Genomic DNA, 23,020 nt, shown 5'->3' on the forward strand with positions numbered 1-23,020 from the left:
TAGTGTTACAAATTCTTCCTTTTCTTTTGTTTCCATTCTAATTAACACTCCCCTAACAAGGAAAACGAGGGGCAAATTGTAAAAGATTAAAAACAAAAGGTGAAATGAAGACTTCCAAGAAAATTCACCTAACCTACCCCCACTATACAATGTCTTCTCCAAGTGTTAACTATAAACCAACATAATATATACCACCTAATACCGACAACAAGACTCATCCCTCAAACAACTCTCTTTTGTCTTTTCTCTATACTAAGTCCCCCAACACATCTTTCCTTTTTTCCTTCTTTTTTTTTTCATGATTTCTTATTTATTAGTTCCTGTTTTGAATTAATTTATTTTATCTTATTTCTCCACTAAGAGACGATGGCGTTGAAGGCATAAAGAAGTGGCCTCTCTTTGTCGTTCACATAGCCCTCCTTTCTTAAATATTCAAAATCTACCAGCGTTGTTATATGTGTGTGTGTATATATATATATAATTGAGCTGACTTTCCAAGCTTTATGATGATTATCCACTAAATCATATCTACATATATATATTGCCAAACAACCCCCCAAAAGAAGCCAAAAAATCACAAAACAAAATCTGGGTTTGTCTTGAATGGATGTTGAAAAGATGAAACTGAAGAAAAACATGTTGGCTAAGGCCTGGGACAGATGCAAATCTCTTGGAAATAGTGGCAAGAACTCATTGGTGAATCCATTGATGAAGAAGAGCAAATCATGTCATATTCCTTCCTCATCCATGGATGATCATAAAAAGAAAAACAAGGTGGCTCCGGAAGGGTGTTTTTCGGTATACGTTGGATCTGAAAGGCAAAGATTCGTCATCAAGACCGAATTGGTTAACCATCCATTGTTCAAGATGTTGCTTGAAGACGCTGAGCTTGAATATGGGTTCAATAGTGAAGGTCCTCTTCTTCTTCCTTGTGATGTTGATTTGTTTTATAAAGTTTTGGCAGAGATGGATGATAATGGTGATGATGGAGAAATGAGTACTCGTTTCATTTGTAGCTTTGGGTGCAGTCCTTCTCGTCATCGTTTAAGTTCAAGCAGTATGAATAAAGGATATGGATCGTATAAAGCTCTTTGTTCATCTCCAATGATTAAATTGAATAGTTGTTAAAACTTAATGATTATACGATTTGATTTTTCTTTTTTGGGGAATGGATATGTGAAGATGATCAAGCATTCACATACATCAATGTAATTGAAAAAGTGGTGTGTATTGATTTTCATAATTTAATGCATATAGTAATTGACTTATACTTGAAGTCTACTTTAAGTTTTATATGTGAAATTATATTAGTTAGCTGATTTTTGCTAATCACAATTAATGTTAGGTGGGAATTTTATTAAGAATGGTAGCTATGAATTTTGAATATGAATGTTAAAAATTTAGAAAATATAAAAAAATAAGATAAAGATTCTAATTTCTTTAAATGAATTATAATATTTGATAACAACAATTTTATTTGATTTGATGGTGAAGGATTGTACGTCCATAGAATCCATTGAGGTTCAAAGTTTTGAAAGAGTAAGTGGTAGTCAGTTATTTGAGTAATCTTAAGACATGATCCGCATGTATCACTAAATTTATTTTATAAAAAGCATTATTGGTCAATTATATTATTATTTGTATAATTAAGTTAATATATCAAGTCAACTCAATATAAATTCAATTAAAAAATTATCAAAATAATTTTACATATTTTAAATGAGTTATATAAGGAGGTATTTTTGGTTTTTTTCATTTAAAAAATTATCGTACAGATTGTTATCATATTTTAGATGGGGTAGTGTGGCAAATGAAGTTGTGCATAGCATGAAGGGAGGGAAGTGGAATTCTGGTGGTTGCGCCTTGAAAATCGATTTTGGGAAGGCGTATGATTGGCTTCAGTGGGACTTTCTTTTAAATATTTTGGAGGAGATGGGTTTGGGGAAGAAATGGAATGTATTTCGACAGCTTATGTTTCGGTGTTAGTTAATAGGTGACCTACGAAAGAATTTCGAATGCAAAGAGGGTTGAGACAAGGAGATCCGCTATCTCCGTTGCTTTTCATACTTGCTACCGAATCGTTCCATGTGATGCTTAGGCGTTTGGAGGAGAATTTAGGCTTTAGAGGCATTACGGTCGCTGAATCTGTCTTGGTTATGTCTCATCTGCAATTTGCAGATGATACTGTTGTGTTTTTTGAAGCTTCTGAAGAAGAGGGTGTTATTTCTTGTATGTTTCGAGTTGGTGTTTCCAGTTGCGATTGACAAGGTGTTAGGAGCGAAGGTTGCCAGCATTATTGGTTGTGAGATGATGCATCTCCCTTGGGGATTCCGTTGGGGGTCAATCCGAGAAGAATGTGTATGTGGGAACCAATTCTTAATAATGTGGCAAAGAAAATATCTTTCCTTTGGTGGTCGTGTGGCTTTGATAAAATCAGTTCTTAATTCATTGTCTTTATATTATTTTTGGGTTTTCAAAGCCTCTAAAGGAGTTATTGGCAAGCTTGAACAGATTAGGAGGAACTTCTTGTGCGATAGAAAAAAGATGGCCAAGGTTAGTTGGAAACTTGGAATACAGTGTGTAAGCCAAAGGCTCGGGATTTCTAAGCTTGTTCATAAGAATGTCGCCCTTCTCGGAAAACGGTGGTGGAGGTTTGGAATTGATCATGATTCACTTTGGCATAGGCTGATTGAGGAGAAGTATAGGAAGGGGTAGGTCGAGTGGATTCCTAACACTAAGGCTCTAAATGAGGCATCTTGCATGTTTCTTCATTTGAGGGGATGGTAAGAATGGTGGGAAAATATATTAAATTTTGGAAGGATATTTGGTGTGGTAGCTCTTCCCTCAAAGATGCTTTTCTCCCTTGCGTTGAATAAAGATGCTAGTGTTGAGAAGGTGTGTTGGGTGATATTAATGCGAATCAAAGAGTTTTTAGACGCAGGAGCTGTTTGATGATTTATGTAAGAATGTTCCACAAATCACATTGCTAATGAAAGAGGTGAGGTGCCCTGTATTGAAGGATGGCCATTAAAATTGTGGAGTATATGTATCCCATCGAGGGTAGGATAGTATTCCTTCAAAATATTTCCTGAGGGATTCCGATTCACCATGCTGGTAGTGTTTGTGTCTAGTGTAAACAAGCTGATGAGGACTGCTCGCATACTATGCATGGATTTTCCAATGGTGGGGATTAACATGGGAAAAACCTAGGAAGGTTAAAGAATTGGAGACTATGGGAAATTTTCTGGGTATATTACATTGATTAACAATGTTGTGTTTGTTCATGTTTATAGAGAAGCCAATGGTTTTGCTGACTCTTTGGCTGAATTAGGAGTTCATAGAGAGAATGTGGAAGCTTTGGTGGCTGCATGATGCGTTATGGAACTTACTATTTCTGGTGTGTGGCTACTACAAGTGTTTTGGATGGATTTTTGTGTCTGTTGTTTCTTACTGTATCTGCTGCAAACTTTTTGCTTCTTTGTTTCTGATGTATGGTGGGCTATCTGCATGTCTGTTATTACACTGTTACTTCCCTTTTCTTTTATAATATTAATTAATATTGCTTTGCTGAGCAACACTTCAGTTATTGGGTTCCCACACCAATAAAACCATTTCATATTTCTATAAGCCCATCTAACTTTATTTGGTTTATTATTAACATAATTAAAGAAAATCAATTTTTCAAAAGAGAAAACACGCCAATAATTTTGATATTATTAACCCATCAATTATTGATTTATTTGCAAGTAATTTTATTTTTACTCGAAAATTATGCATGATTATGTATGTTGCAGGATCTACATTTTGTAAAAATAAAATGTTTTTGATATTTAATTTATAAAATTCTATGTTTAAGATTAAATTTTATTTTCAGAATGTTATTTGTACAAATCAACCGTGGATATAAAAAATAGTAAAAAGAAAAAAGCTTTACGTAACATTGCATATATTTATTCTAAAAAAAACATATGATATTACTAGTTTTCTTTGAGAAAAGATTGTATTAAATTATGATTCCACGTCTCGATAATTCAGATTTTTCTCTTGATTTTTAATATTTTTAATTGAATTTGAATTTTTTTCCAAAAGAAAAAATTGAAAATTAGGAAGAAAAATCTGATTTGTCATTCTCCTATTAGAAATGGATAGGAATAACGTGAATCACAGTTTCATACCATTATTTCTCGTTTTCCTTATATTTTAACTTGGTTTTTTAAAAACAAATTTTATTAACTAAAAAAAAATTGTATGATAACTACTTATTTATATTTTGTGTATTGCAATTTTATATTTTTATATAAATCTTTTAAAAAATAACATATATTTTCATTTATAAGAGGTAAAAAATAATAAATATAAAATCCAAAATAAGATTAAAGAAGTTTTCCATAATGGATATCTAATGGTACATATTCAATTTCATTATAAATTTACATTGGATAATAACTCTATTATTCAAATTTGTAATAGTTGGCTGGATGAATTTTGAAGGCTTTCTTAATTTTTTAAAATTTTCAATCTAAATTTATTTATTCATAATGGAGTTAGAAATAAAAGAATTAAGTGATATTTGATATTAAAACAATTATGAGAAGAAATGTTAAAAGTGTTAAAATTTAGATTAAGAGGATTTCATTCATATGTCTTGTCAAATCTTATAAACATGATAATTGACTCTAGAAATATATACATAAAATAATTTTACATCATTAATAGTCAACACAATCTCGTTTAATTTCATCATCTATGCACAATTTGTATATAAACTATCCACACCAAGTCAATATCATTACTTAATATTAGCCTCAACTATTCATAGATTTATCAATAATTGGCAGATAAATTATATTTAATTTGTCTTTTTTATTAAAATAAATAGATAAATTAAGTCAATTGGTCTTCCTATTAAAAACTACATTTATTTATATTATTAGAAATTAATTTTTATACTCAAAATAATGTCCATGTGACACAATATTTGTAACTATCAAGTTACACTGCTAGCCAAATCAACTCTTAACCGTAGAGATGAATGGAATTTTAACAGAAAATATCAATTTGCTCTTTAATTTAATGTACAAAAATTAATTTACTCATTTTTTAGTAAATGAAGCAAAATGTAACTCCTATTGCAGAAGCATTTATGGTATTTCTATTCAAATTATGTTATTTGAGCTCAGAAATGAATCTAATTAAATATAAATATTATAAGAAAATAAATACGAATATGATTTTAAATACAAAGTTGGAATATGTATTAAATACGAAAATAAAGAGTTGGGTAATATAGATAGTTTTGAAACTTAGTACGTGATTGAAAGAAAACATACAAACCCCTTGACATTGCTCCATTTTCATATCTCCATTATTAGTTCTTCAAACATTTTCATTGCAGAAACAGGCAATCCAAGAACCAAATTAATACTTTTATGATCTTTGTGATGAGGAAACAAAATAAGAACAGGGTTTTCGGGCAAAGCAACAGGTCCTGAACAAATAGGTTCACCCCAACCAAAATCTACGGTATATAAAGGTAGCCTAGACCAAGTTGTAAGCAACACAGTTGCAGCCAAAGAAGGTCTAGCTCTTGTCACTTCAAAATAATCAATTGCAGATCTCATATATCTATCATCAACCAATTCAATGGCTCCTTGTATTAATCCCACTGCAAATGACAATGGTTTCTCCACTAATTCACCAGCTTCAACAATGGAGTTTGTGATGACAATTCCATTACCAGCATATCCTTTTGGTAATGGTGGGATAAACTTTTGCCTTCCATTAATGGCAAAGAGGAGCTTTGTTTTTTGTTGTGGGAGTAAGTTCAATGCTTGGCATCTTGCTTTCCATATAAACCCTGAAAGGGTTTCAAATGTGGTGCATTTTGATAAGACCCTATCTTCCATGGCTGTTTCTTTGAGTTTGGCAAGCTTTGGTGCATCAAAAGTGAATGATTTATGGATGATTTGTTCATGTTGACGAAGGCTGGTTTTGATGGATATGTCTTCTATTTCATCAAATTCATGGTGGGGAAACTCTATTAATGGTGGGTTTCGGGGTTTTAATATGGTTCGGTCTAAAAATGGGGTGAGGTTTAATGGTAAGGCTCTTGTAACTTCACCCCATCCATTAACAAATTCCATTGCAGCAATGCCATCTAGCATACAATGGTTCATGCTCATCCCAATAGCAAATCCTCCACACTTGAATTTAGTCACCTGAAATATCAATTTTCTCTAGTTTTCTTCAATAAATGGTATTGATCTTACGAAACATTAAAAAAAATTAAAAGAAGCAAAGTGATAAGGATGGAAAAGGTAAAAATACCATGGATCATGTCCTTATATTAGGAATCATATTGCATTTTGTATTTTCTACTTAAAAATGAGAAAATTAGTCCTCATGTGTTAGATCAAAGAGTAAATTTGTCATTCTATTAAAAGTTCCATCAATTTCTTCCTTAGAATGAGGTGCGCATGGTACGTCACGCGTAATTGTTTTATTATTCTTTCACTCACATTAGTTTTTAACAATAAAAAACAGATGCTTTTTTTAATAGAAATGACTAGTTTACTTTTTTATCTAATGTACAATGACTAATTTACTTATTTTTTGAGTAAAATGAACAAAATGTAATTTGACTCCTAGTACAATAACCTCCACGATACTTTTACTGAGCGGAAAACTATTAAGTAAAATTTATAGATGTAAGTGTTATAGTTTTTTCAATCTATGGTTGAAGTTTAAATTAGTTTTGAAATTTCAAAATATTTTAATATTAATACTATATAAGGCATTTTATAAATGTTAACTCAAATCAAACATAAAGCATAATTATATTATAGACGCATGTTTATATGCTTTATGTTTGATTCAAGTTAGCATTTAATGTTTAAATTGACGACTAAGTTGATTGATGGACTAGATTAATAAAGTATTCATATTTTAACGATTAATTAAAACATTTTAAAATTTGAGAATCAATTTAGAGCTTAAATCATAATTTGGGGACATTTGGTGCAATTAACCCTAAACTTAAATAAAGACTAAAAACAATGTCTTAGCTGCTGTTTTAGGGTTTTGACTCTCTCCACTTTCAATATTTATTGTTGACGGATTATAATCATAGTTGAAGATATCCAAAAGGATGTCGAATCGATTCCACTTCAATTTTCGATTAAACTAGATGATTTGATCATTAAAAATTAAAATTAATTACGAAATATTCATAAAAATTAAGTTAAATTAAGATAAAGTAAATAAATTTACTAAAAAAAATTATGAAACTTACCCAAAACATAATGAAATAGCCCTACTCTTCTTTCTTAATAGGTTTATATCATGATTTGATGTGCAAATTATGTTTTTGTTTTCTTATTTTAGATAATAATATACACATGTCACATTTTTTTTAAAACGAATTAAGACGAAAATTATAATTCAAATACCAAAATAAATAAATTTAAAGAATGAAAATAAAAACCGAGTATATTTTAAAGGCTATATCGTAACTTAAATCTTATTAAAATAAATATAAAAATGATTTTACCTACTGGTTTTTCTACTCTCGTTGTTTATTTTATATTTTTATTATTTTGGGCTTTTTTAAAATTTTTTTATAAAATTTATATGATAAAATTATTAGATCACCGTTGCAACAATACACCAATCAAAGATTCAAACTATCTTCATACCTGAACCATTAAAAGAGGTATCTCGAGTAAATTACGAGCATCAGGAATATGATAAACCAACTGTCCAAGAACAACATGATCAACCTTGGTTAAATCCGCCATCTCTTCAACTCCACAATTAGCTTCAGCCTCAACAAAAACAGCACCATCATCGCCATTGCAGTCCACAATGAGCTTCCCTTCTGAGCTAATCATTAATTTCCCAGCAAGTGGATAATAATAAACCAAAATCTTGGATAACCCATTCTTAACCATTTCCACAGCTTCCTCATTGCCTTTACCCTCTGATTTGAAGAAGTAAACAGTGGGGATTGTGGCTGCAATGTTTTGGTCAAGGTTTGAGAGGTAATATAGACCCTTCTTCTCTACGGGTTCATTTGGATGAACCCTAGTGGGCTCTCCTTTTGTTATAGTGATCATTTCATTATTGCTTCCATTGCTAATATCCTCCATTAATCCTAAGATAAACAAGAGATAAAAATCAATCAATGGGAGCAAAGGGGAATCCAAAAGTTTTTTAGGAGTTGAATTATAAACTTTTTAAAAGGGTAAAATTATTATTATATTATTTTTTGAAGGTATTTAACAAATTCTTTTAATTTTATTTTTAGACGAAGTGAAATTTGATCATATATTAATTTATAATTTAAACTTATTTCTTAAATTGACCCCTCAATAGGAGTATCATTTTTGTCATGATACCGATATATATATATTAAACACTCAATCGAATTGATGTCACGAGTCGATTGAGTATGAATGAAAAAATATCCTTACTTTATAAAGTAAATTGTATTCTGAGGGTATTTTTATCATTTTATATATTTTATTATAAAAATAAAAAATATACAAATATAATAGGATTTGAACCCAAGTGGGTTCTATAGTTTTCAACATTTATATTTTACCATTAATCAACCAAAATCTTATTTTATTATTTAGATTATTTTTTTATAAATATATTTGTTAAATAATTTTATTTTTTTAAAATGTGTCATAATCTAATAATTATCAGTTAGATTCAATAACTTAACCTAGTTATTATATTTTATTTTTTATGTAACTAAATAAAAAAATGAGATAAAGAGTTATTAAAATTTAGTTAAAAATATTAAATTCTTGTAGCAACAAATATAGGTTTGAACACATTGATATTACTTGAAATGAACTGAAACATGTTTAAATTTTTATCAAAATAAAACTTCTACTTCTTAATATCGATTTAAGGCTGAAAGATATATATGAACCAATAAAACCCATACTAACCAGTGAGACCGATATCGATACAATTCCAACAACCATGAATGATCTCATTGTTTACCCTGGAAGTGCTAACTATGATTTGCATGTGAATTATGAGCATGAAGCTCAGTTATGTGGGCATGGAGGTTTTAAAATTGAAGGTTAGTTTAGTATATAATAGGAATGAAAACATACCTGGAATCAATAAAAAGAAACTGAAATGCTGCAACTGTGGTTTTTTATTATATGTTGTTTTGGTGTAGAGCTTGAACTTATATAGGAAAAGCTTGAGCAACAAAGTCTTTACAATTACCAAAAGGATAGCAACAGATGAGTGCCAAGGAATGGTTCTGCCTGTAAAGTCCCTTTACACTTATTTATCAGTAAAATTGATTGAATCGTGATTCGATGGATAATTTGATTTGAAATATATAATTTAACTTTTAAATTCTATGAATTCAATTGAAAAAGACTTTTTTTATCTAAATATTATAATTATTAAAATAAGATAAAATCAATAATATTTTAGTAAATTTAATATCAAATTTTGAGATCTCGAAATGTCAGATTTGACATCAATCTAGCAAGACAGAGAAGGTCTCACATCTTGAAATTTCAATATAAAAATTATAAATACAAAATTCAAGTTATTGTTGAAAAACATAATATTTTGGTAAATAATTTAAGACCCATTAATTTCTTAATATTTTAGTAAAAAGCAGATTGAAAATTTATTATATGTGACAGGAATTTCAACATTTAACTTTTAACTTTATATTAAAATTTATATTATAAAAACTCTTAGTAAAATATATTTTGTTGTAAAATTTAATTATTTAAAATTTTTAAAATAATTGAAGTGAAAGTTATTTTTTGGGGGATAAAACAGAGTACTTAATTACCGTTAAAATCATGGAAAGAAACACAAGATGAAATTATGAGTTAAAAAGGACGAAAAATTAAATAAATGGTTAAAATAAAAAATTTTATAAAATTGGAGGTCCATTATCTAATAATTTTTTTTAAAGTTATTAAATTAATATACTTTCTTATTTTTCATATGATGTTTGTAGTAATAAATAGTTGAACAGTGTAAAGCTTCATTACTTGATAGAAGCATTTAAGAGAGAAATGAGGTTGGTAGGTCGGTGGGTGGGTTTAGTTAGCTTACTCTTTATCATATTCATAGAAGTTTTTAATCTTTGATTAACTAAAGCTTTTCTGTAAGAGTAAAAATCACATGTTTTTGTTTCCTAATATTTCATGCTCCAAGCTACATGGGATTTAATATTTGATTGGAACCGCCTTCTAAAACAATGTTTCCTTGATGAATAGGGTTTAGCTATTTTCAAACGCAAATGAAGAAATATGGATTTCAGCATTCATATATACCCATTTGTTAAGGTTAGGAGCTAAGCCACCCTAAATAGGCTTACACCCTCCTAAATGCCTTTGACTTTGAGGGAACCATAATACCCATTTGCAAACTTCATCCATGCCCACTTTTTTTAAAATATTTATGTTGGTTTAACCTTCACTTCATTCTATATATAAATATCATTTTGGGATTAAGTCCCAATTAATTGCTTGGAGTTCAACTTTTTATACGTCGCTAGTAAGTGTTACACTTTTTCTCAAATGAGCTTAAGTGGAGGTTAAATTTTTCTCTCTTTTTTTTTTTAAGTAGAAGTTTGTAACGACGTAACAATTAAGAAGTGGTAATGTCATCCAACGTTAAACAATAAATGATATGCAGGTAACCCAAACCAAAACTCAAAGAGCAATCATCATCTAGTGACCAATGAGCAAGACTGTAGGCAATCCCATTGGTCAACTTGAAAACATAACAAAAATAAACAGAAACAAAACCGACACAAGGTCCATAAGCCTCCTCAAAGATTTGGCCATACAAAGATGAGTCCAACAAACAATTATTAAGCCTACAAATAAGTGCATCACAGTCGCTCTTAATAGTGATCCAATGAAAACCATGATTCCTATGAAGAATAAAGGCCTCGATATCAGCATATGCCTTGGCAGAGAAAGGTTGAAAGCACGACGCAGAAGACAAGCGTAGCCAACCCGCACTACACCTTTTGAGTCACAAGCAATCCCTCCGCATGAACCTTTCCTCTCGGTCCAACTCCAGGCAACATCCGCATTAAATAGGAGCATATCATCGCTAAGTGCTTCCCATTTCGCCACATAGGGACAAACTGGTGAAGGTAAAACCCTTCAAAAATGTCAAATGAGATTCAAATTTTTTTAAAGAAATACTTAGAATAATTTTTTTTCAAATCCATATATCAATTTTTAATTTTTTTTCTTTTCAAGTAATATCTAATTCAACCGTTATATGTTCTTTTCTAAACATGTTAGCATTTATCTAATTTTTACTATAAATCAAGTTAAAATGTGTGAAAAGTCCTTACTTGAATATATTCATGCATGTTTAATCATTGTATGGTCATTTCGAAAATTTTAATTATTAAGTGAGCAATCCCTAACATATTAGGCTCTAATTTTAGAAAAAGTACCATGGAGGCCCCTATATTAAGAGTCAAATTACATTTTTCCTTTTTACTAAAATTGAGCAAATTAGCCCCCGTTAGATCAAATAAAAAAATTCATCATTTTTATTAAAAATTTCATCTATTTGTACTATTAAAAACTAGCGTAGCTAATGGAATAGACAAACAATGGCACGTGACATGCTCATATTGACGTATAAATACCAATTTTTAACGGTAAAAATAAATGAAATTTTTAACATGCTCAATTTAATCTTACTTATAGGGACTAATTCATAAGTGCTAAAAGTAACATGTTTTAACCTCATTCGCAGCAAGTTTGTTTTAGGTGATTATCTGATGTTAATTGTGAATTTTATACTCCTAATATTTAAATTCTTGTTTAATGCTTAATGGAGCACTTGGGAACAAAAGGAGCAAAAATCGAAGCATTGGAGCAAGCTGAATGATTCACACAAGCGTGTGGTAGGCCATGCCGATTTTACAGGATTGCATATTGAAGAATGGAAAATCATGATTTTTAGGTTTTTTGGGCATTCTAAAACATATATATGACAAAAATTAGAAGATAGGAGAGAACCGTCAGAGAATGCTCAAGAAAACAGCTCGAAAAATACCATTGAAGCATATTTCCGTCAAGATTGAAGATTCTTAACTGATTTCTTAGGAAATTATCATAAGTTTCTTTTATTCTTTCGGTTATACTGTATCTTTGATTTTTCTTTTCTCAAGCATGAATTAATTTTCTAAATACCTAGAGAAGATGAACCTACAATGAATTCTATTTTATGCCATAAATACTTAGTTTCTTATTCTCAATTATGTGTGCTTAATGCTTTGGTTTGACATTTTTAGAGTATTAATCCATGTTCGATATGCTTAAATAGGTGGTTGAATAAACTTTGTTTAAGATTAGATCTTACATAATTGAGTGGAGTTGCATGCAATCTTAAAAATAAGACGACATAAATCTACGAAACTAAAGTCAAATCTAATGGGATAATTCATAACACGAGTTAATGTGATAATAGAAATTTTAATTAGAAAAAAATTTCAATTAATCAATTTAAAGCCAATTACTCTTATACTGAAAAAGTATATTAACATAATTTAAAGATTTGTATGAATCAAATATTTTTACCCTCTAATTCCATTTAACCCGTTATATCAATTAATATTTTAGCTTAACCAACTTCAAAACCCCACACAAATCCTTTTCTTCACTTAAATTCAAAAACGTCATTAACTCTAACCTACCACCACATTTAGGCCCTAGTCCCAAACTTTTCCTCTTTTAACTCTCGCGTCCTTTTCTTTATTTGGATACTGCCTAGTTTTAACCTATAAAATATAAATATTAAATTTGTATTATTATTCGAGTCGAATTAGCTCGGATCAACCCAATTAAAAGATAAACTTATATTTTTATTCAAACTCTTTTTTACTAAATTAATATTTTTCTCCAACCTCTTTCAAATTTCAATCAAAACTTCATACAAGCAATCCAACTTTTAAATAAGTCTTCCTCCAACATCATTTAACCTTTTTTTTCTTTGCCCTTTGAAGTTATTCATTTGTACCTAATTAATTTTTAATTTAATTGGTATCTTAACTTATATTTTGTCAGCTTAATTAATACCTCTACATTAACACTATTAGTTTACACTAACATAACACTACAACTTCTTAATATATCATATGACAAGCATAAATAAAAATATTTAAAAATATATAAATTAATAAAAATATAATTTTTCCACAACTTATGGTATTATTATTTTGAAATATATATAAAAAAATATAAATTTATAAAAATCTAAAACATACAAAAAGCATATAATACTTTGAAAAATATATAAAATATTACAATATACATTTATAAAATATATAAATATATAAAATAATTAAAACTTGTAAAATCCCACAAAACAACTAAAAAGCCTAAACAATTTGACCAAACCATCCATCTAAGTCCATTCTTGATTTTTTTTTAAAATTTACTTTTTTATTAATTTATGTATTTTAAATTTTAAAATAATAATTTCAGATTTTATTAAAAAAGTATATAAAATTACTAAAAATAATCAAACAATTTAATGGGAATAAAAAAGTATACTTTTTTTACTTTATATATCTTAAAATATTTTTATTTTTATCATGTGACATTAAAAGCCTACTAAATAACATCATCAATACCATGTCAACACAAAGTAAAAAGTACTAATCTAATCAAAGGAATACAAGTTCAAGGCACAAACAAAGTTTAAAAATAATAATAATAACCGACAAACGGAGAAATTGATAGGCAAAACACAAATTAACCATTGCAAGAAACAGAGGTTTATGCCAGTTTTTATCCGCTGTAATCAAGTCGATCAAGCCATGAGAAGTTGGTGTACGATTGTAGAAGCTAAAGTATTCAAACTCAACTCAATTATTTACGTAATAAAACTCATTTTATATTTGAATTATCTTCGATTGAAGTTGTGATCAGACCCAAGCTTGAATAATGAAAAGTTCAGTCAAATACTAAGACTAATGCAGTAATTTCAAGCTTGAACTCACAAACAACTCAAATATTAATTTCTTCCAACTTTAAAATGACTACATCAAATTCAACTTCTTTTTTAATCATCTCATTTACTTTCTTACCTTAAATGATCATATTAAATTTAAACGACGTAACAATGGAAACAAATTTTAAATTGTTTTTGAGCTCAAAAACATTAACAAGAGAATTGTTCATAATGTTTGATCAAAATGTTAACATAATCATCTTTGAAAACCCAATCTAATGACTACAGTGCATACTTTCTTCTAAAACTCAAATCTTTGAAACTTCTGCCGAATAAACAACATGATGTTCACTATGAGAAACTTCAACTACAAGCATACTACAATAAGTTACTACAAAAGAGTAACTACCTCATATGTTACAATCCCACCTATTGAACATCTAAAATGACTACAATTTTATAATTCTATTTAGAATTGCAAATCAAATCCCTAGAGAGAGATAAATTACCGGTCATATAATTTCCTCAAGTGAGAACTAGGCATCATCATCTCCATCACCATCTTTATCAGCACCACCACCTGTGTCGGCATTCTCCTCACTTTCATCCCCTTCCTCATCCTCATCAGACATGTTATTTATCACATCTGTAATGATATCCTTCACCTCAGCTTTTCTGTGCATCAAATCCAGGTCAAAGTGTGTACCTGAGATTATCAAAATCTTATAATTAGTTAAGAGTCTAAGTATCAATATTGTAACTTAAAGACTTTTAATGACTAAGGGTAAAACATACCTAGTTGCCTAAGGATATCAGATAATGTTGCCTGCATCAGACAAGAAAACTTTAGCACTAATACCCTGAATTTAATCATTTCATCTAAGAAATAAACAGATAAAGATAACACTTACAGTGTTGAAGTCCACTTTTTTTAGAATATCTACAACTACTTCATGAATCTCTTCCCTGCTAGGCTCGGGTTTAGGTTTCTTGCCGGTTTTGCTTTTACCTGTCACAACATAAACACAATGGATGTTGAACAAAAAAAATCAATAAACTCAAAACCACTTCAAATATTCCTTTTTCTTTTAAGAATACCCACGCATAAAAAAACTCCATACACCAGCATAACAGAAACAGTATAGCTAGTGAAATCTACCTTGTGATTTAGCAGAAACCTTTGCTGATGACTTGTTTGTTTGCTTCTTGACTGCAAGCTTCTCTTTGGTGGATCCATCCTTAGAGTTTTCCTTTTCAACCTTAGGCTTCTTTGATGCAGAACCCTTTGATTTAGAGCCAGAAGTCCCACCACCATCACTAGCATCTTGTTTTGAAGTTGATCCAGAAGATTTTTTGCTAGATTTTGCAGGGGTGAGATTTTTTCCAGATTCAAATTTATCCTTGCTTTTTGACTCCGGACTCTCTGTTGCAACCTTTTTTGATGTGCCCTTTTTGCTTGACTTCTTGGGTTCTTCTTCTTCCTCCTCTGATTTAGTCTCCTCATCATCATTCTCTTCTTTTGGCGCAGTGTCAGCATCATCTTCATGAGAATCATCTCTAGTAACAGGGGATTCAACTTTATCATCATCTTCCTCCTCCTCAGCTTTGGATGAACGCTTGCGCTTTTCTACACCTTGGGGTGTTTTTCGTCGCTTCTGTAGAGAGAAATTGAAAACAAAATAACAAGCATCAAGCACTCTAGGCCACCAACAAATGCAGGGGACTAAAAATACGGCAGAGACAAGCAAAAATATAAAATCAGAGAATAGTTATCATTCTCAAGCAGCAATTCCCAGCTAGATTCCTGCAGCACAACCTTATTTGAGATTTAGAAAGAAAATATGTGAATCTACAAGCCTAGCTTTACCTAAACAAAAACATGTATAAACTTTGGTTCCTCAAAGAGAGAATCTAGCAAACTAAAATTACTAAAACCAAATTGATTAAAAAATGAAGGTAACTGGAATAGAGGAAAGTCATCACAATGATGATCAGCTTTCCTAACATACCAATGTTAGACACATCAAGACCTATGAACATAGTCACACAGATACGATGTTTTAACCCTCCATATAAAAGGGGAAAAAAAACAAACATTCTTGTCTAATAAACATACAAGCACAAAAACTCATGCAAGTGCAATCAACATAGCTAACCTTATCAGAGTGAAAAGCTCACCATGAAGTCATGAACTATGACAAAGATGATAATGAACAAATCACAAGATTCAAGAAAACAAAAAGGTTCAGAGAAATTAATAATAACCAAAAACAAAGATAATGCATGTCATGTACCACCACAAACACAAAGAAGCAACAATCCATGTAAGATAATTCATTACTAGGCAAGTGAAACATAATTTATTCTGAATCCAGAAATATTCATTGGTAATATCACTTAAATCTGTAATCAAACCAAATATATTTCTAAACCAACTAAAAAGGACTATAGAAGGACCAATACGGAATGAGAAAAACCACACCAAATATTTTGAGAAACTTGAATGAACAAATAGCATTAAAAATTTTCCACGACTGGACCAAAAAATAACAATGAGGAAATATCTATATTAACAATACAAAGCAAATAAATCTAAAAACAGACAATACAGACACAATGGCCAGTGAGCAAGGTTTGACAAAACTGATTAAATGGAGATGCAAGGATGTCTTGAGAACATAAACTTAGATCAGCCGAGACTAATTACTAACCCTTACAAAAAAAACAAATTGACAATTCTAAAACCCTATTCTTATTGGCAAAAAAAATAGCATTAATGAATGATAAGTCAATTTATAACACATTAGACCAACATAGTATAAAGAACCTTAGAAATAAAAACAGAACTTCAGCACCAAAGCATATATCATTTGTTGTTAGGTTAATGAAGGCCAAAAATTAACATCACTCTGATCACAACAATTTTAAACTTGGCACAGACAAGGAGGTAAAAATTATACACAACAAAAGGAAACTTGAACAGAAATAAAATGGAATCGATGAATTAAAAAAAAAATACAAAATGACACAGCAATACAATCATTATCCAACTATCATAGATGCATAAAATAGATAACATATACATATCTAAAAATGAAGCAAAATCAAACAAGACAAACCTTGGCTGATGTATCCGATGCCTCCGCAGAACCAATGTTTTTGCTTGGTGTAGCCTTACGCCTTTTACCCTTCTGAAACAAGAAAAAGAATCTCATTTGGCCCAAAACTGACAGTTAATCATATCAAAAACTTCATAACATACAAAAGATTTTGAAAAACATTTGCACCTGTTCCTTGTCAGCAAGAAGAACGCCTGTTGTAGCATGAGGGGATTCCAAAAATTCCAATAATTTGGCAGTGACTTCCTCCTTCAAAATAGAAATGACTTATACCCAAAGAAGCAAGAAATATTATTGCATAAAAATGGTACATTTCATACATTTCTTTCTTACCTTTCTTACACTGGTCCTCATAAATGGAATATTCAGCAAATCACAGAAATCAACCAATTTTTCTTTAACACATTTGTCAATTTTTTCTCTTACTTTCGCTTTTTGTTTTTCCTGCTGAAAAGATAATACAATGGTCATTAAGAAATCTCCACTTGATGAAATCTCCACTTGATGAAAATCAGGTTATACACAGTAAAGCATGGGCAATGTATCTTCAATAAAGCCTACTTCATGGAAATGCAACAAGAGAACCATGCAGGCAGGCAACAGGGGAAAGAGGGGGGGGGGGACTTCCAGAAGATCAAAAAAAATACCTCATTCTCAACCCAAACATAGCCTGAAAATTGACCAATGTTTCTCTTCAAACTGTGAGGCTGTAAATGGAAAAATACAGTAAGTACATAAAAAACACATCATGGAACAACAAGACAATATAACCCTCAATCACCTTTGCTTTCTTTCCAAAGAGAATTATATGAAGCATCTGCAGATTATCATCAGCTTTTCTCTTTGACAACTTGAAAGCCACTGAAATGAGTTACAGCATCAGAAATAAATAGTGCAGGCCATGCAGTAACAACAAAGTTCAATGACCATGAACAATACTATTTCAAAGAAAAAGTATCACATGAATCTGTCTATCATCCAAGAGAATCTTGAGAGTCAAATATCAGATGAAAACTTCCAATCTAGAAAGTAGTCAAATAGATCTCGTCTACAAACTCCCAACCAATTCAAGTGCCTATAAAATTCCTACCAAGCATGACAATCCAGAATGAACTATTGATATGGACTCATGAGAGCAAGTTTTGATTAGGCTAGGGTTAAGGAGTCTTCACATTTATCTATTTTAACTATAACATTTAAGCTTTTATAGTTTAACTCAGGGACAATACCATTTCAAGTATTTATCATCACACTTATTCGAACTCAACATACCAAACAGTTTAACCTCAAATTTGCATTGGTTCAGATGTCTTTACTCACATCTTTATTGACAGGTTTTATGGAGACTAATTGTTCTGCTTTCTAAAAAGTAAATCTAAATGCATAACTAATAACCAACACTCATTATCATTTAAAACACCAACAAATAGAATGAGCTTCAAATATTATTAAGTACTAAATATTACTAATTTGAGTACAAATAGAAAGTACTCAATTTATTACGTAGACTACATTACTTCAAAGGACCCAGAATTGAATATAAATAGAATCACAATCAATCCAATCCCATGAAATTCAAAGAAAACATGCAGTAGAACCTTAGGGGGGGAAAACAAATAAGCAAGAGAACAGACGCATACCGTTGGGAATATCTTTAAGCTGAGTACCACGACCCTGAAAAGCAAATCAAAGTTCAAAAAACAATCATAACACAACGAAAATGAATTGAATGAAACCAGATCCTTAACCCCAGAAAAGAAAGCATACCTTTTCAATTGACAGAGTTTTAGACGAGGAAGACCTTGCAACAGAAGGAGCTGAATACCTTTCTACGACTTTCCTTTCCCTTGTAGGCCTATCACTACTAGGCGTCACTGGCTCTTTCTTCTCAGCCGAATCTCGACCAGATTTCCTAGAACTCCCCTTTCTACTACTACCTTTGACCTTTTCAGTCCCTTCATCTTCACTCTCTTCTTCTTCCTCTTCCTCCTCTTCTTTTTCTTCCTCGTTCTCCTTCTCTTCAACTTCCATTTGTTTCTCCAAAACCTCCTTACTTCCCTCTTCGTTTTCTTTATCTTTCACCTCCTCTTCCTCCGGTTTCTTGTCATCTAGGGTTTCCGTCGCCATAGAAATCACCGGTAAAATTAAAAGGAAACTGTACGTTCCCTTGAAAGCCTAGAATTAAAAGAAACCCTAACAGATCGAGAAAAAAAGAGTAACTATGGTGGGTGAATTCAGTGCAGTGAAATGAAAAGGAAAAATAAGTGTGATTGGTGTAGGTGTATTGACTTGGTGTTGTTGGAAATGGCAAATTTGAGGGCGAATTTTGAGACTAAAAGGAAAAAGAATGAAGTACAAACTTTTATTTGGGGGATTTAGGGCGCGCGACGGAGATGAGAAGAAGGGGGAGTAACGAGCGGGTAACCAAAAATTATTTTTTATGAGTGAGCGGGATTTTGATTTCGCCATTTTTTTTTTTAGCAAAAATCAAAACCTGAAACTTAAAACGTTACCGCATTGAGTTTCATACTTTCATTCATTTGTGAGTCCATAGTCAACATATTTTGTTAGTTAAATATTAATGATAAATTGTTTGTAAGTTTATACTTTGATAGCTCAATTTTAAAAAGTTATAAAATTATCATTAGATTTTTTAAAAGTTTTTATTTAAATCATTATCTGTTTAGTTTCCTTTTAAGTCTGACTAGTAAGCTTCAAGCGATGATTCGATAATAGATATAATGGATAAATACATGTTGATAAGTAGAATAACATACATTAGATCTAAGTTTATCTAATACTCAATGTCGAGATAAAACTAAACTATAAAAGTAAAATGGAATAAGAGCTTTCAATTAGTGCACGTTGTGATTATAGAAAATGTCAGACAATAGTGATTTTAGTAGCTCAATGACTTAAATGAAAACTTTCAATAGTTCATTTATCATTTTGTAATTTTTTTAAAGTTAAGTAACCTAAACATAAACTTACCTCGTGCTTTTTATCTTTAACTAAAAATTCTATCACATGCGTATAGGTGGGGAAATTACATACTTATAATACATATATATATTTAAAAATAACATATAATAAATAATGAATTTATGGTTTAAAATTAATTAATAATGACATGTAAAATATTACAATATTAAAATAATGAGTAAAACAAAATTTAAACAGGTGAATGCATTAAATTAAGAATATTAAATGTACTACAATTGTTTATCCTAGTATGGCCGTTAATCTTAGTTACAATTTTATCATTACATACAACTGATAGGGGTAATAAAGAATACATAATAAAATTAAATTAAATTATGTAAAACAAATCAAATTAAGGGTTTTGTTAACTGATAAAATAAAGGTTTTATTAATGTAAATGGTACATGCTCAAATTGCATGCAATTTTTTATTATTATTTTTAAATAAAAAAAACTAAAATACCCTCAAATATTATAACTTATTTTAATTATGAAAGATATTTTTATAATTTCTCTAATTGAATTTATACCCGGTTGACCCATTATAGCAACTCAAGCATGGCTTAAAAAGTATATCAGCCCTAAATCTCTTCTTTTCTTTTTTTATCTTTGGGATGGCGTCATTGATCTTAAAACTGATTGTCACCTAGCAATTATATATTGAAAGGCCAAGAACGTAAAGTTTGCAGTTGATGTCCATATATAAACTTTAGGCAAGTATCTCGCCCTTGAAACTTTAAGGTTTGATCAACCGGTCCAAACATACGGTTTTAAGTAGAGTATTAATGATTTTTGTGTTTATAAATAAATTAAGGATGAAAATGTAATTTTATTGATTTTGCATATCAAATATATTATACTAATTAGGAATAATGAAGGCATGTTATCATTGATTAATTTGCAGCTTACTCGATAATCTAGCACGAATAACTTACGAAAAGTTGATTACGTCATTAATTTTGGAACGGTGTGTCACACCCCAAAAATGATGAATCTAAAAAAATGAGCGAGGTTTGCATGTTAACTGTTTTAGTGTGCTGTGGTAGCATAATTCGCCAACCTGCTAGCTTGTTACGAATAGTACACTTTTACTATTACCAATTCTTTCAACTAACAAGTTGACTTACAAATTATCTAGGCATGTCCTTATTCTCTACTTGTTTAAAACACCATAACCATATTCTTGTAGTCCATTACTTACTGACCATCTCTTCGTGTTGGGAAATATGTCCATATTGTAAGAATATATAATTGTTTTCTATTTAATTAAACAATGAATCAATAAATAAAGTTAATTTCACATTTCACTATTATGTATTTTGTATTTTTTTGTTTCGTATTTTGCATGAATAGTGAAATTGTGATAAGTAAATATTAGCTTATTAATTATCTAAGTTCAAACTAATGATAAGTGACACTGTAACATTTACTTTGCGAGAAAATACAACTTACTTTAGTAGATAATCTAAATGAGTCCGTAATCTCATAAAAGAATCAAAGTGAGCATTAGATTCAAATATTGATATGAAATTAGGCAGATTCCACTTTGCCAACCAAACTATTTTATTACAATACGCCAAAACCTTAGACCCGCTAGGCCTGAAGTGCTACATCCAGGGTTGGATGTCGTAAGGAGTACATAATCCCTTCTTGTATGATTGTCGAAACAACTAAAATCACTTGATGCCATTCTCTTGTAAGTGTTCCAAACGTTGAACATCGGCTGACTGAAGTTCAAATCAAAACCATTAATTGAGTGTCATACAGGGGTCCAGTATTCTGCGTTACCACCAAACCCAGATTGTTGGACGTTCTGCCTGTAGCAGTTTAATTCTAGAGCAAAATAGATAAGAGTCTTCCCATTGATGATTCCGAGATATCATAATGGGAACTTTCTAACAAACAATGAACTTATCGCACAACTGTGTCATTGGACTCTCGACTTGTTCTTCCATTTTGACATTTCGAACTAGAACATACATTGACCTTCTAGGGCTTTCATTTGTGCTTGCAAACTCCGCATATAACTCGAGAATTGGTAATCCACTGGCAATATGTGTTTGCACCATCGCCTCCAACTCCCTCGCGCCTCTAATATCAAAAGTGTCATATCTAATGGTGTCGACCAAAGCACAAAATCGATATTTAAGTGACAATACTCTCATTTGGTTAGATTAGTCGATCTTTCGCCTAATTCTTCCACGTAGATTTGACAATTGTATATTTGGGTTAAAAGCCAACCACACTGTGTTTTCTGATAAAAAAAAACGACCTCGTTCTCGGTCTCACATGCTCCACCGTCATAATAAGCAATAACATTAATTCATCCACTTATTTTCAATGAAATAGCTTGTTTCACATGTCCAAAATAAAAATATTATGCAAAATAATAAGTGTTGCAATTAAACATAAACAACAAAAATCGATCATTACTTGATGCAAATTGCGTAATAGCTTCAAATTATGCCTTATGTGTGAACTTCCTCTTCTTTTATTTTTTTTTTGTGGTTGTAAATGCCTTATGCCACTCAATACTGAAAGTCATGCTTTTATAGAGCCGAGGTGAATGGGAAGTTGAAAGTGTTAGAGTGAAAACACTCCATGTAAGACACATTTTCAGTGCACTGTCATAAAAAAACGCTGAAAATGTGCTCAGTTGAAAGCGTTTTCAGTTCACTGTTAGAAAAAAAATTGAAATTATGTTTCGACTAACATGGCATGAAAACGCATCCAGCTGCATGCTCTTTTAGTGCTTTTATCTGATAGTGCATTGAAATTGCATCCTACGTGGAACGTTTTTCCTTTACCACTTTCAACTCCCCACTTTTTTTCCACTCACCCATCAGATATCTCGGGATTTCCTAGATGTATTTTCTGAAGAAATATGAAAGTTTGAAAATAATGCACTGAAAAATACTCTGAAAGTTTAAAAATAAT

At 30.7% G+C, this 23,020-nt stretch overlaps 3 protein-coding genes across 4 annotated transcripts; 1 reads left to right on the top strand and 2 right to left on the bottom strand.

Annotated features, from left to right (window-relative positions):
* Nucleotides 1-229: 229 nt before the first annotated feature.
* LOC107926197 (auxin-responsive protein SAUR50) lies at nucleotides 230-1,268 on the top strand. The gene has a single exon (XM_016856989.2). It carries the CDS (start codon nucleotides 604-606, stop codon nucleotides 1,126-1,128), a length of 525 nt encoding a protein of 174 aa, XP_016712478.1. The 5' UTR covers nucleotides 230-603; the 3' UTR covers nucleotides 1,129-1,268.
* Nucleotides 1,269-5,283: 4,015 nt separating this feature from the next.
* LOC107926208 (omega-hydroxypalmitate O-feruloyl transferase) lies at nucleotides 5,284-8,146 on the bottom strand. The gene is made up of 2 exons (XM_016856997.2): nucleotides 7,695-8,146; nucleotides 5,284-6,218 (listed from the first exon to the last, which is right to left on the bottom strand). Exons 1-2 carry the CDS (start codon nucleotides 8,112-8,114, stop codon nucleotides 5,355-5,357), a joined length of 1,284 nt encoding a protein of 427 aa, XP_016712486.2. The 5' UTR covers nucleotides 8,115-8,146; the 3' UTR covers nucleotides 5,284-5,354.
* Nucleotides 8,147-14,193: 6,047 nt separating this feature from the next.
* On the bottom strand, nucleotides 14,194-19,598 carry LOC107926306 (protein DEK). Of its 2 annotated transcripts, none has more exons than XM_041117370.1 (11): nucleotides 18,870-19,598; nucleotides 18,743-18,776; nucleotides 17,884-17,963; nucleotides 17,750-17,809; nucleotides 17,436-17,546; nucleotides 17,271-17,351; nucleotides 17,103-17,174; nucleotides 15,143-15,638; nucleotides 14,895-14,992; nucleotides 14,779-14,809; nucleotides 14,194-14,689 (listed from the first exon to the last, which is right to left on the bottom strand). In XM_041117370.1, exons 1-11 carry the CDS (start codon nucleotides 19,227-19,229, stop codon nucleotides 14,520-14,522), a joined length of 1,593 nt encoding a protein of 530 aa, XP_040973304.1. In that variant the 5' UTR covers nucleotides 19,230-19,598; the 3' UTR covers nucleotides 14,194-14,519. The 2 variants fall into 2 exon arrangements, with proteins under 2 accessions (XP_040973304.1, XP_040973303.1); XM_041117369.1 differs by having other exon boundaries at nucleotides 17,436-17,549; nucleotides 18,870-19,570.
* Nucleotides 19,599-23,020: the final 3,422 nt, after the last annotated feature.

The sequence above is a fragment of the Gossypium hirsutum genome, chromosome A07, assembly GCF_007990345.1.
Source record: "Gossypium hirsutum isolate 1008001.06 chromosome A07, Gossypium_hirsutum_v2.1, whole genome shotgun sequence".
In the NCBI taxonomy this organism is placed as follows: Eukaryota; Viridiplantae; Streptophyta; class Magnoliopsida; order Malvales; family Malvaceae; genus Gossypium; species Gossypium hirsutum.

Excerpts from the sequence above, each read along its gene's own strand:
- LOC107926197 (XM_016856989.2), top strand. The coding sequence starts at position 604 with ATGGATGTTGAAAAGATGAAACTGAAGAAAAACATGTTGGCTAAGGCC.
- LOC107926208 (XM_016856997.2), bottom strand. The coding sequence starts at position 8,114 with ATGATCACTATAACAAAAGGAGAGCCCACTAGGGTTCATCCAAATGAA. Across the intron at positions 6,219-7,694 it reads TACCTCTTTTAATGGTTCAG|GTGACTAAATTCAAGTGTGG; the intron begins GTATGAAGATAG and ends TTGATATTTCAG.
- LOC107926306 (XM_041117369.1), bottom strand. The coding sequence starts at position 19,229 with ATGGCGACGGAAACCCTAGATGACAAGAAACCGGAGGAAGAGGAGGTG. Across the intron at positions 18,777-18,869 it reads AAACTCTGTCAATTGAAAAG|GGTCGTGGTACTCAGCTTAA; the intron begins GTATGCTTTCTT and ends TTTGCTTTTCAG. Across the intron at positions 14,810-14,894 it reads AAAAAGTGGACTTCAACACT|GCAACATTATCTGATATCCT; the intron begins GTAAGTGTTATC and ends TGTCTGATGCAG.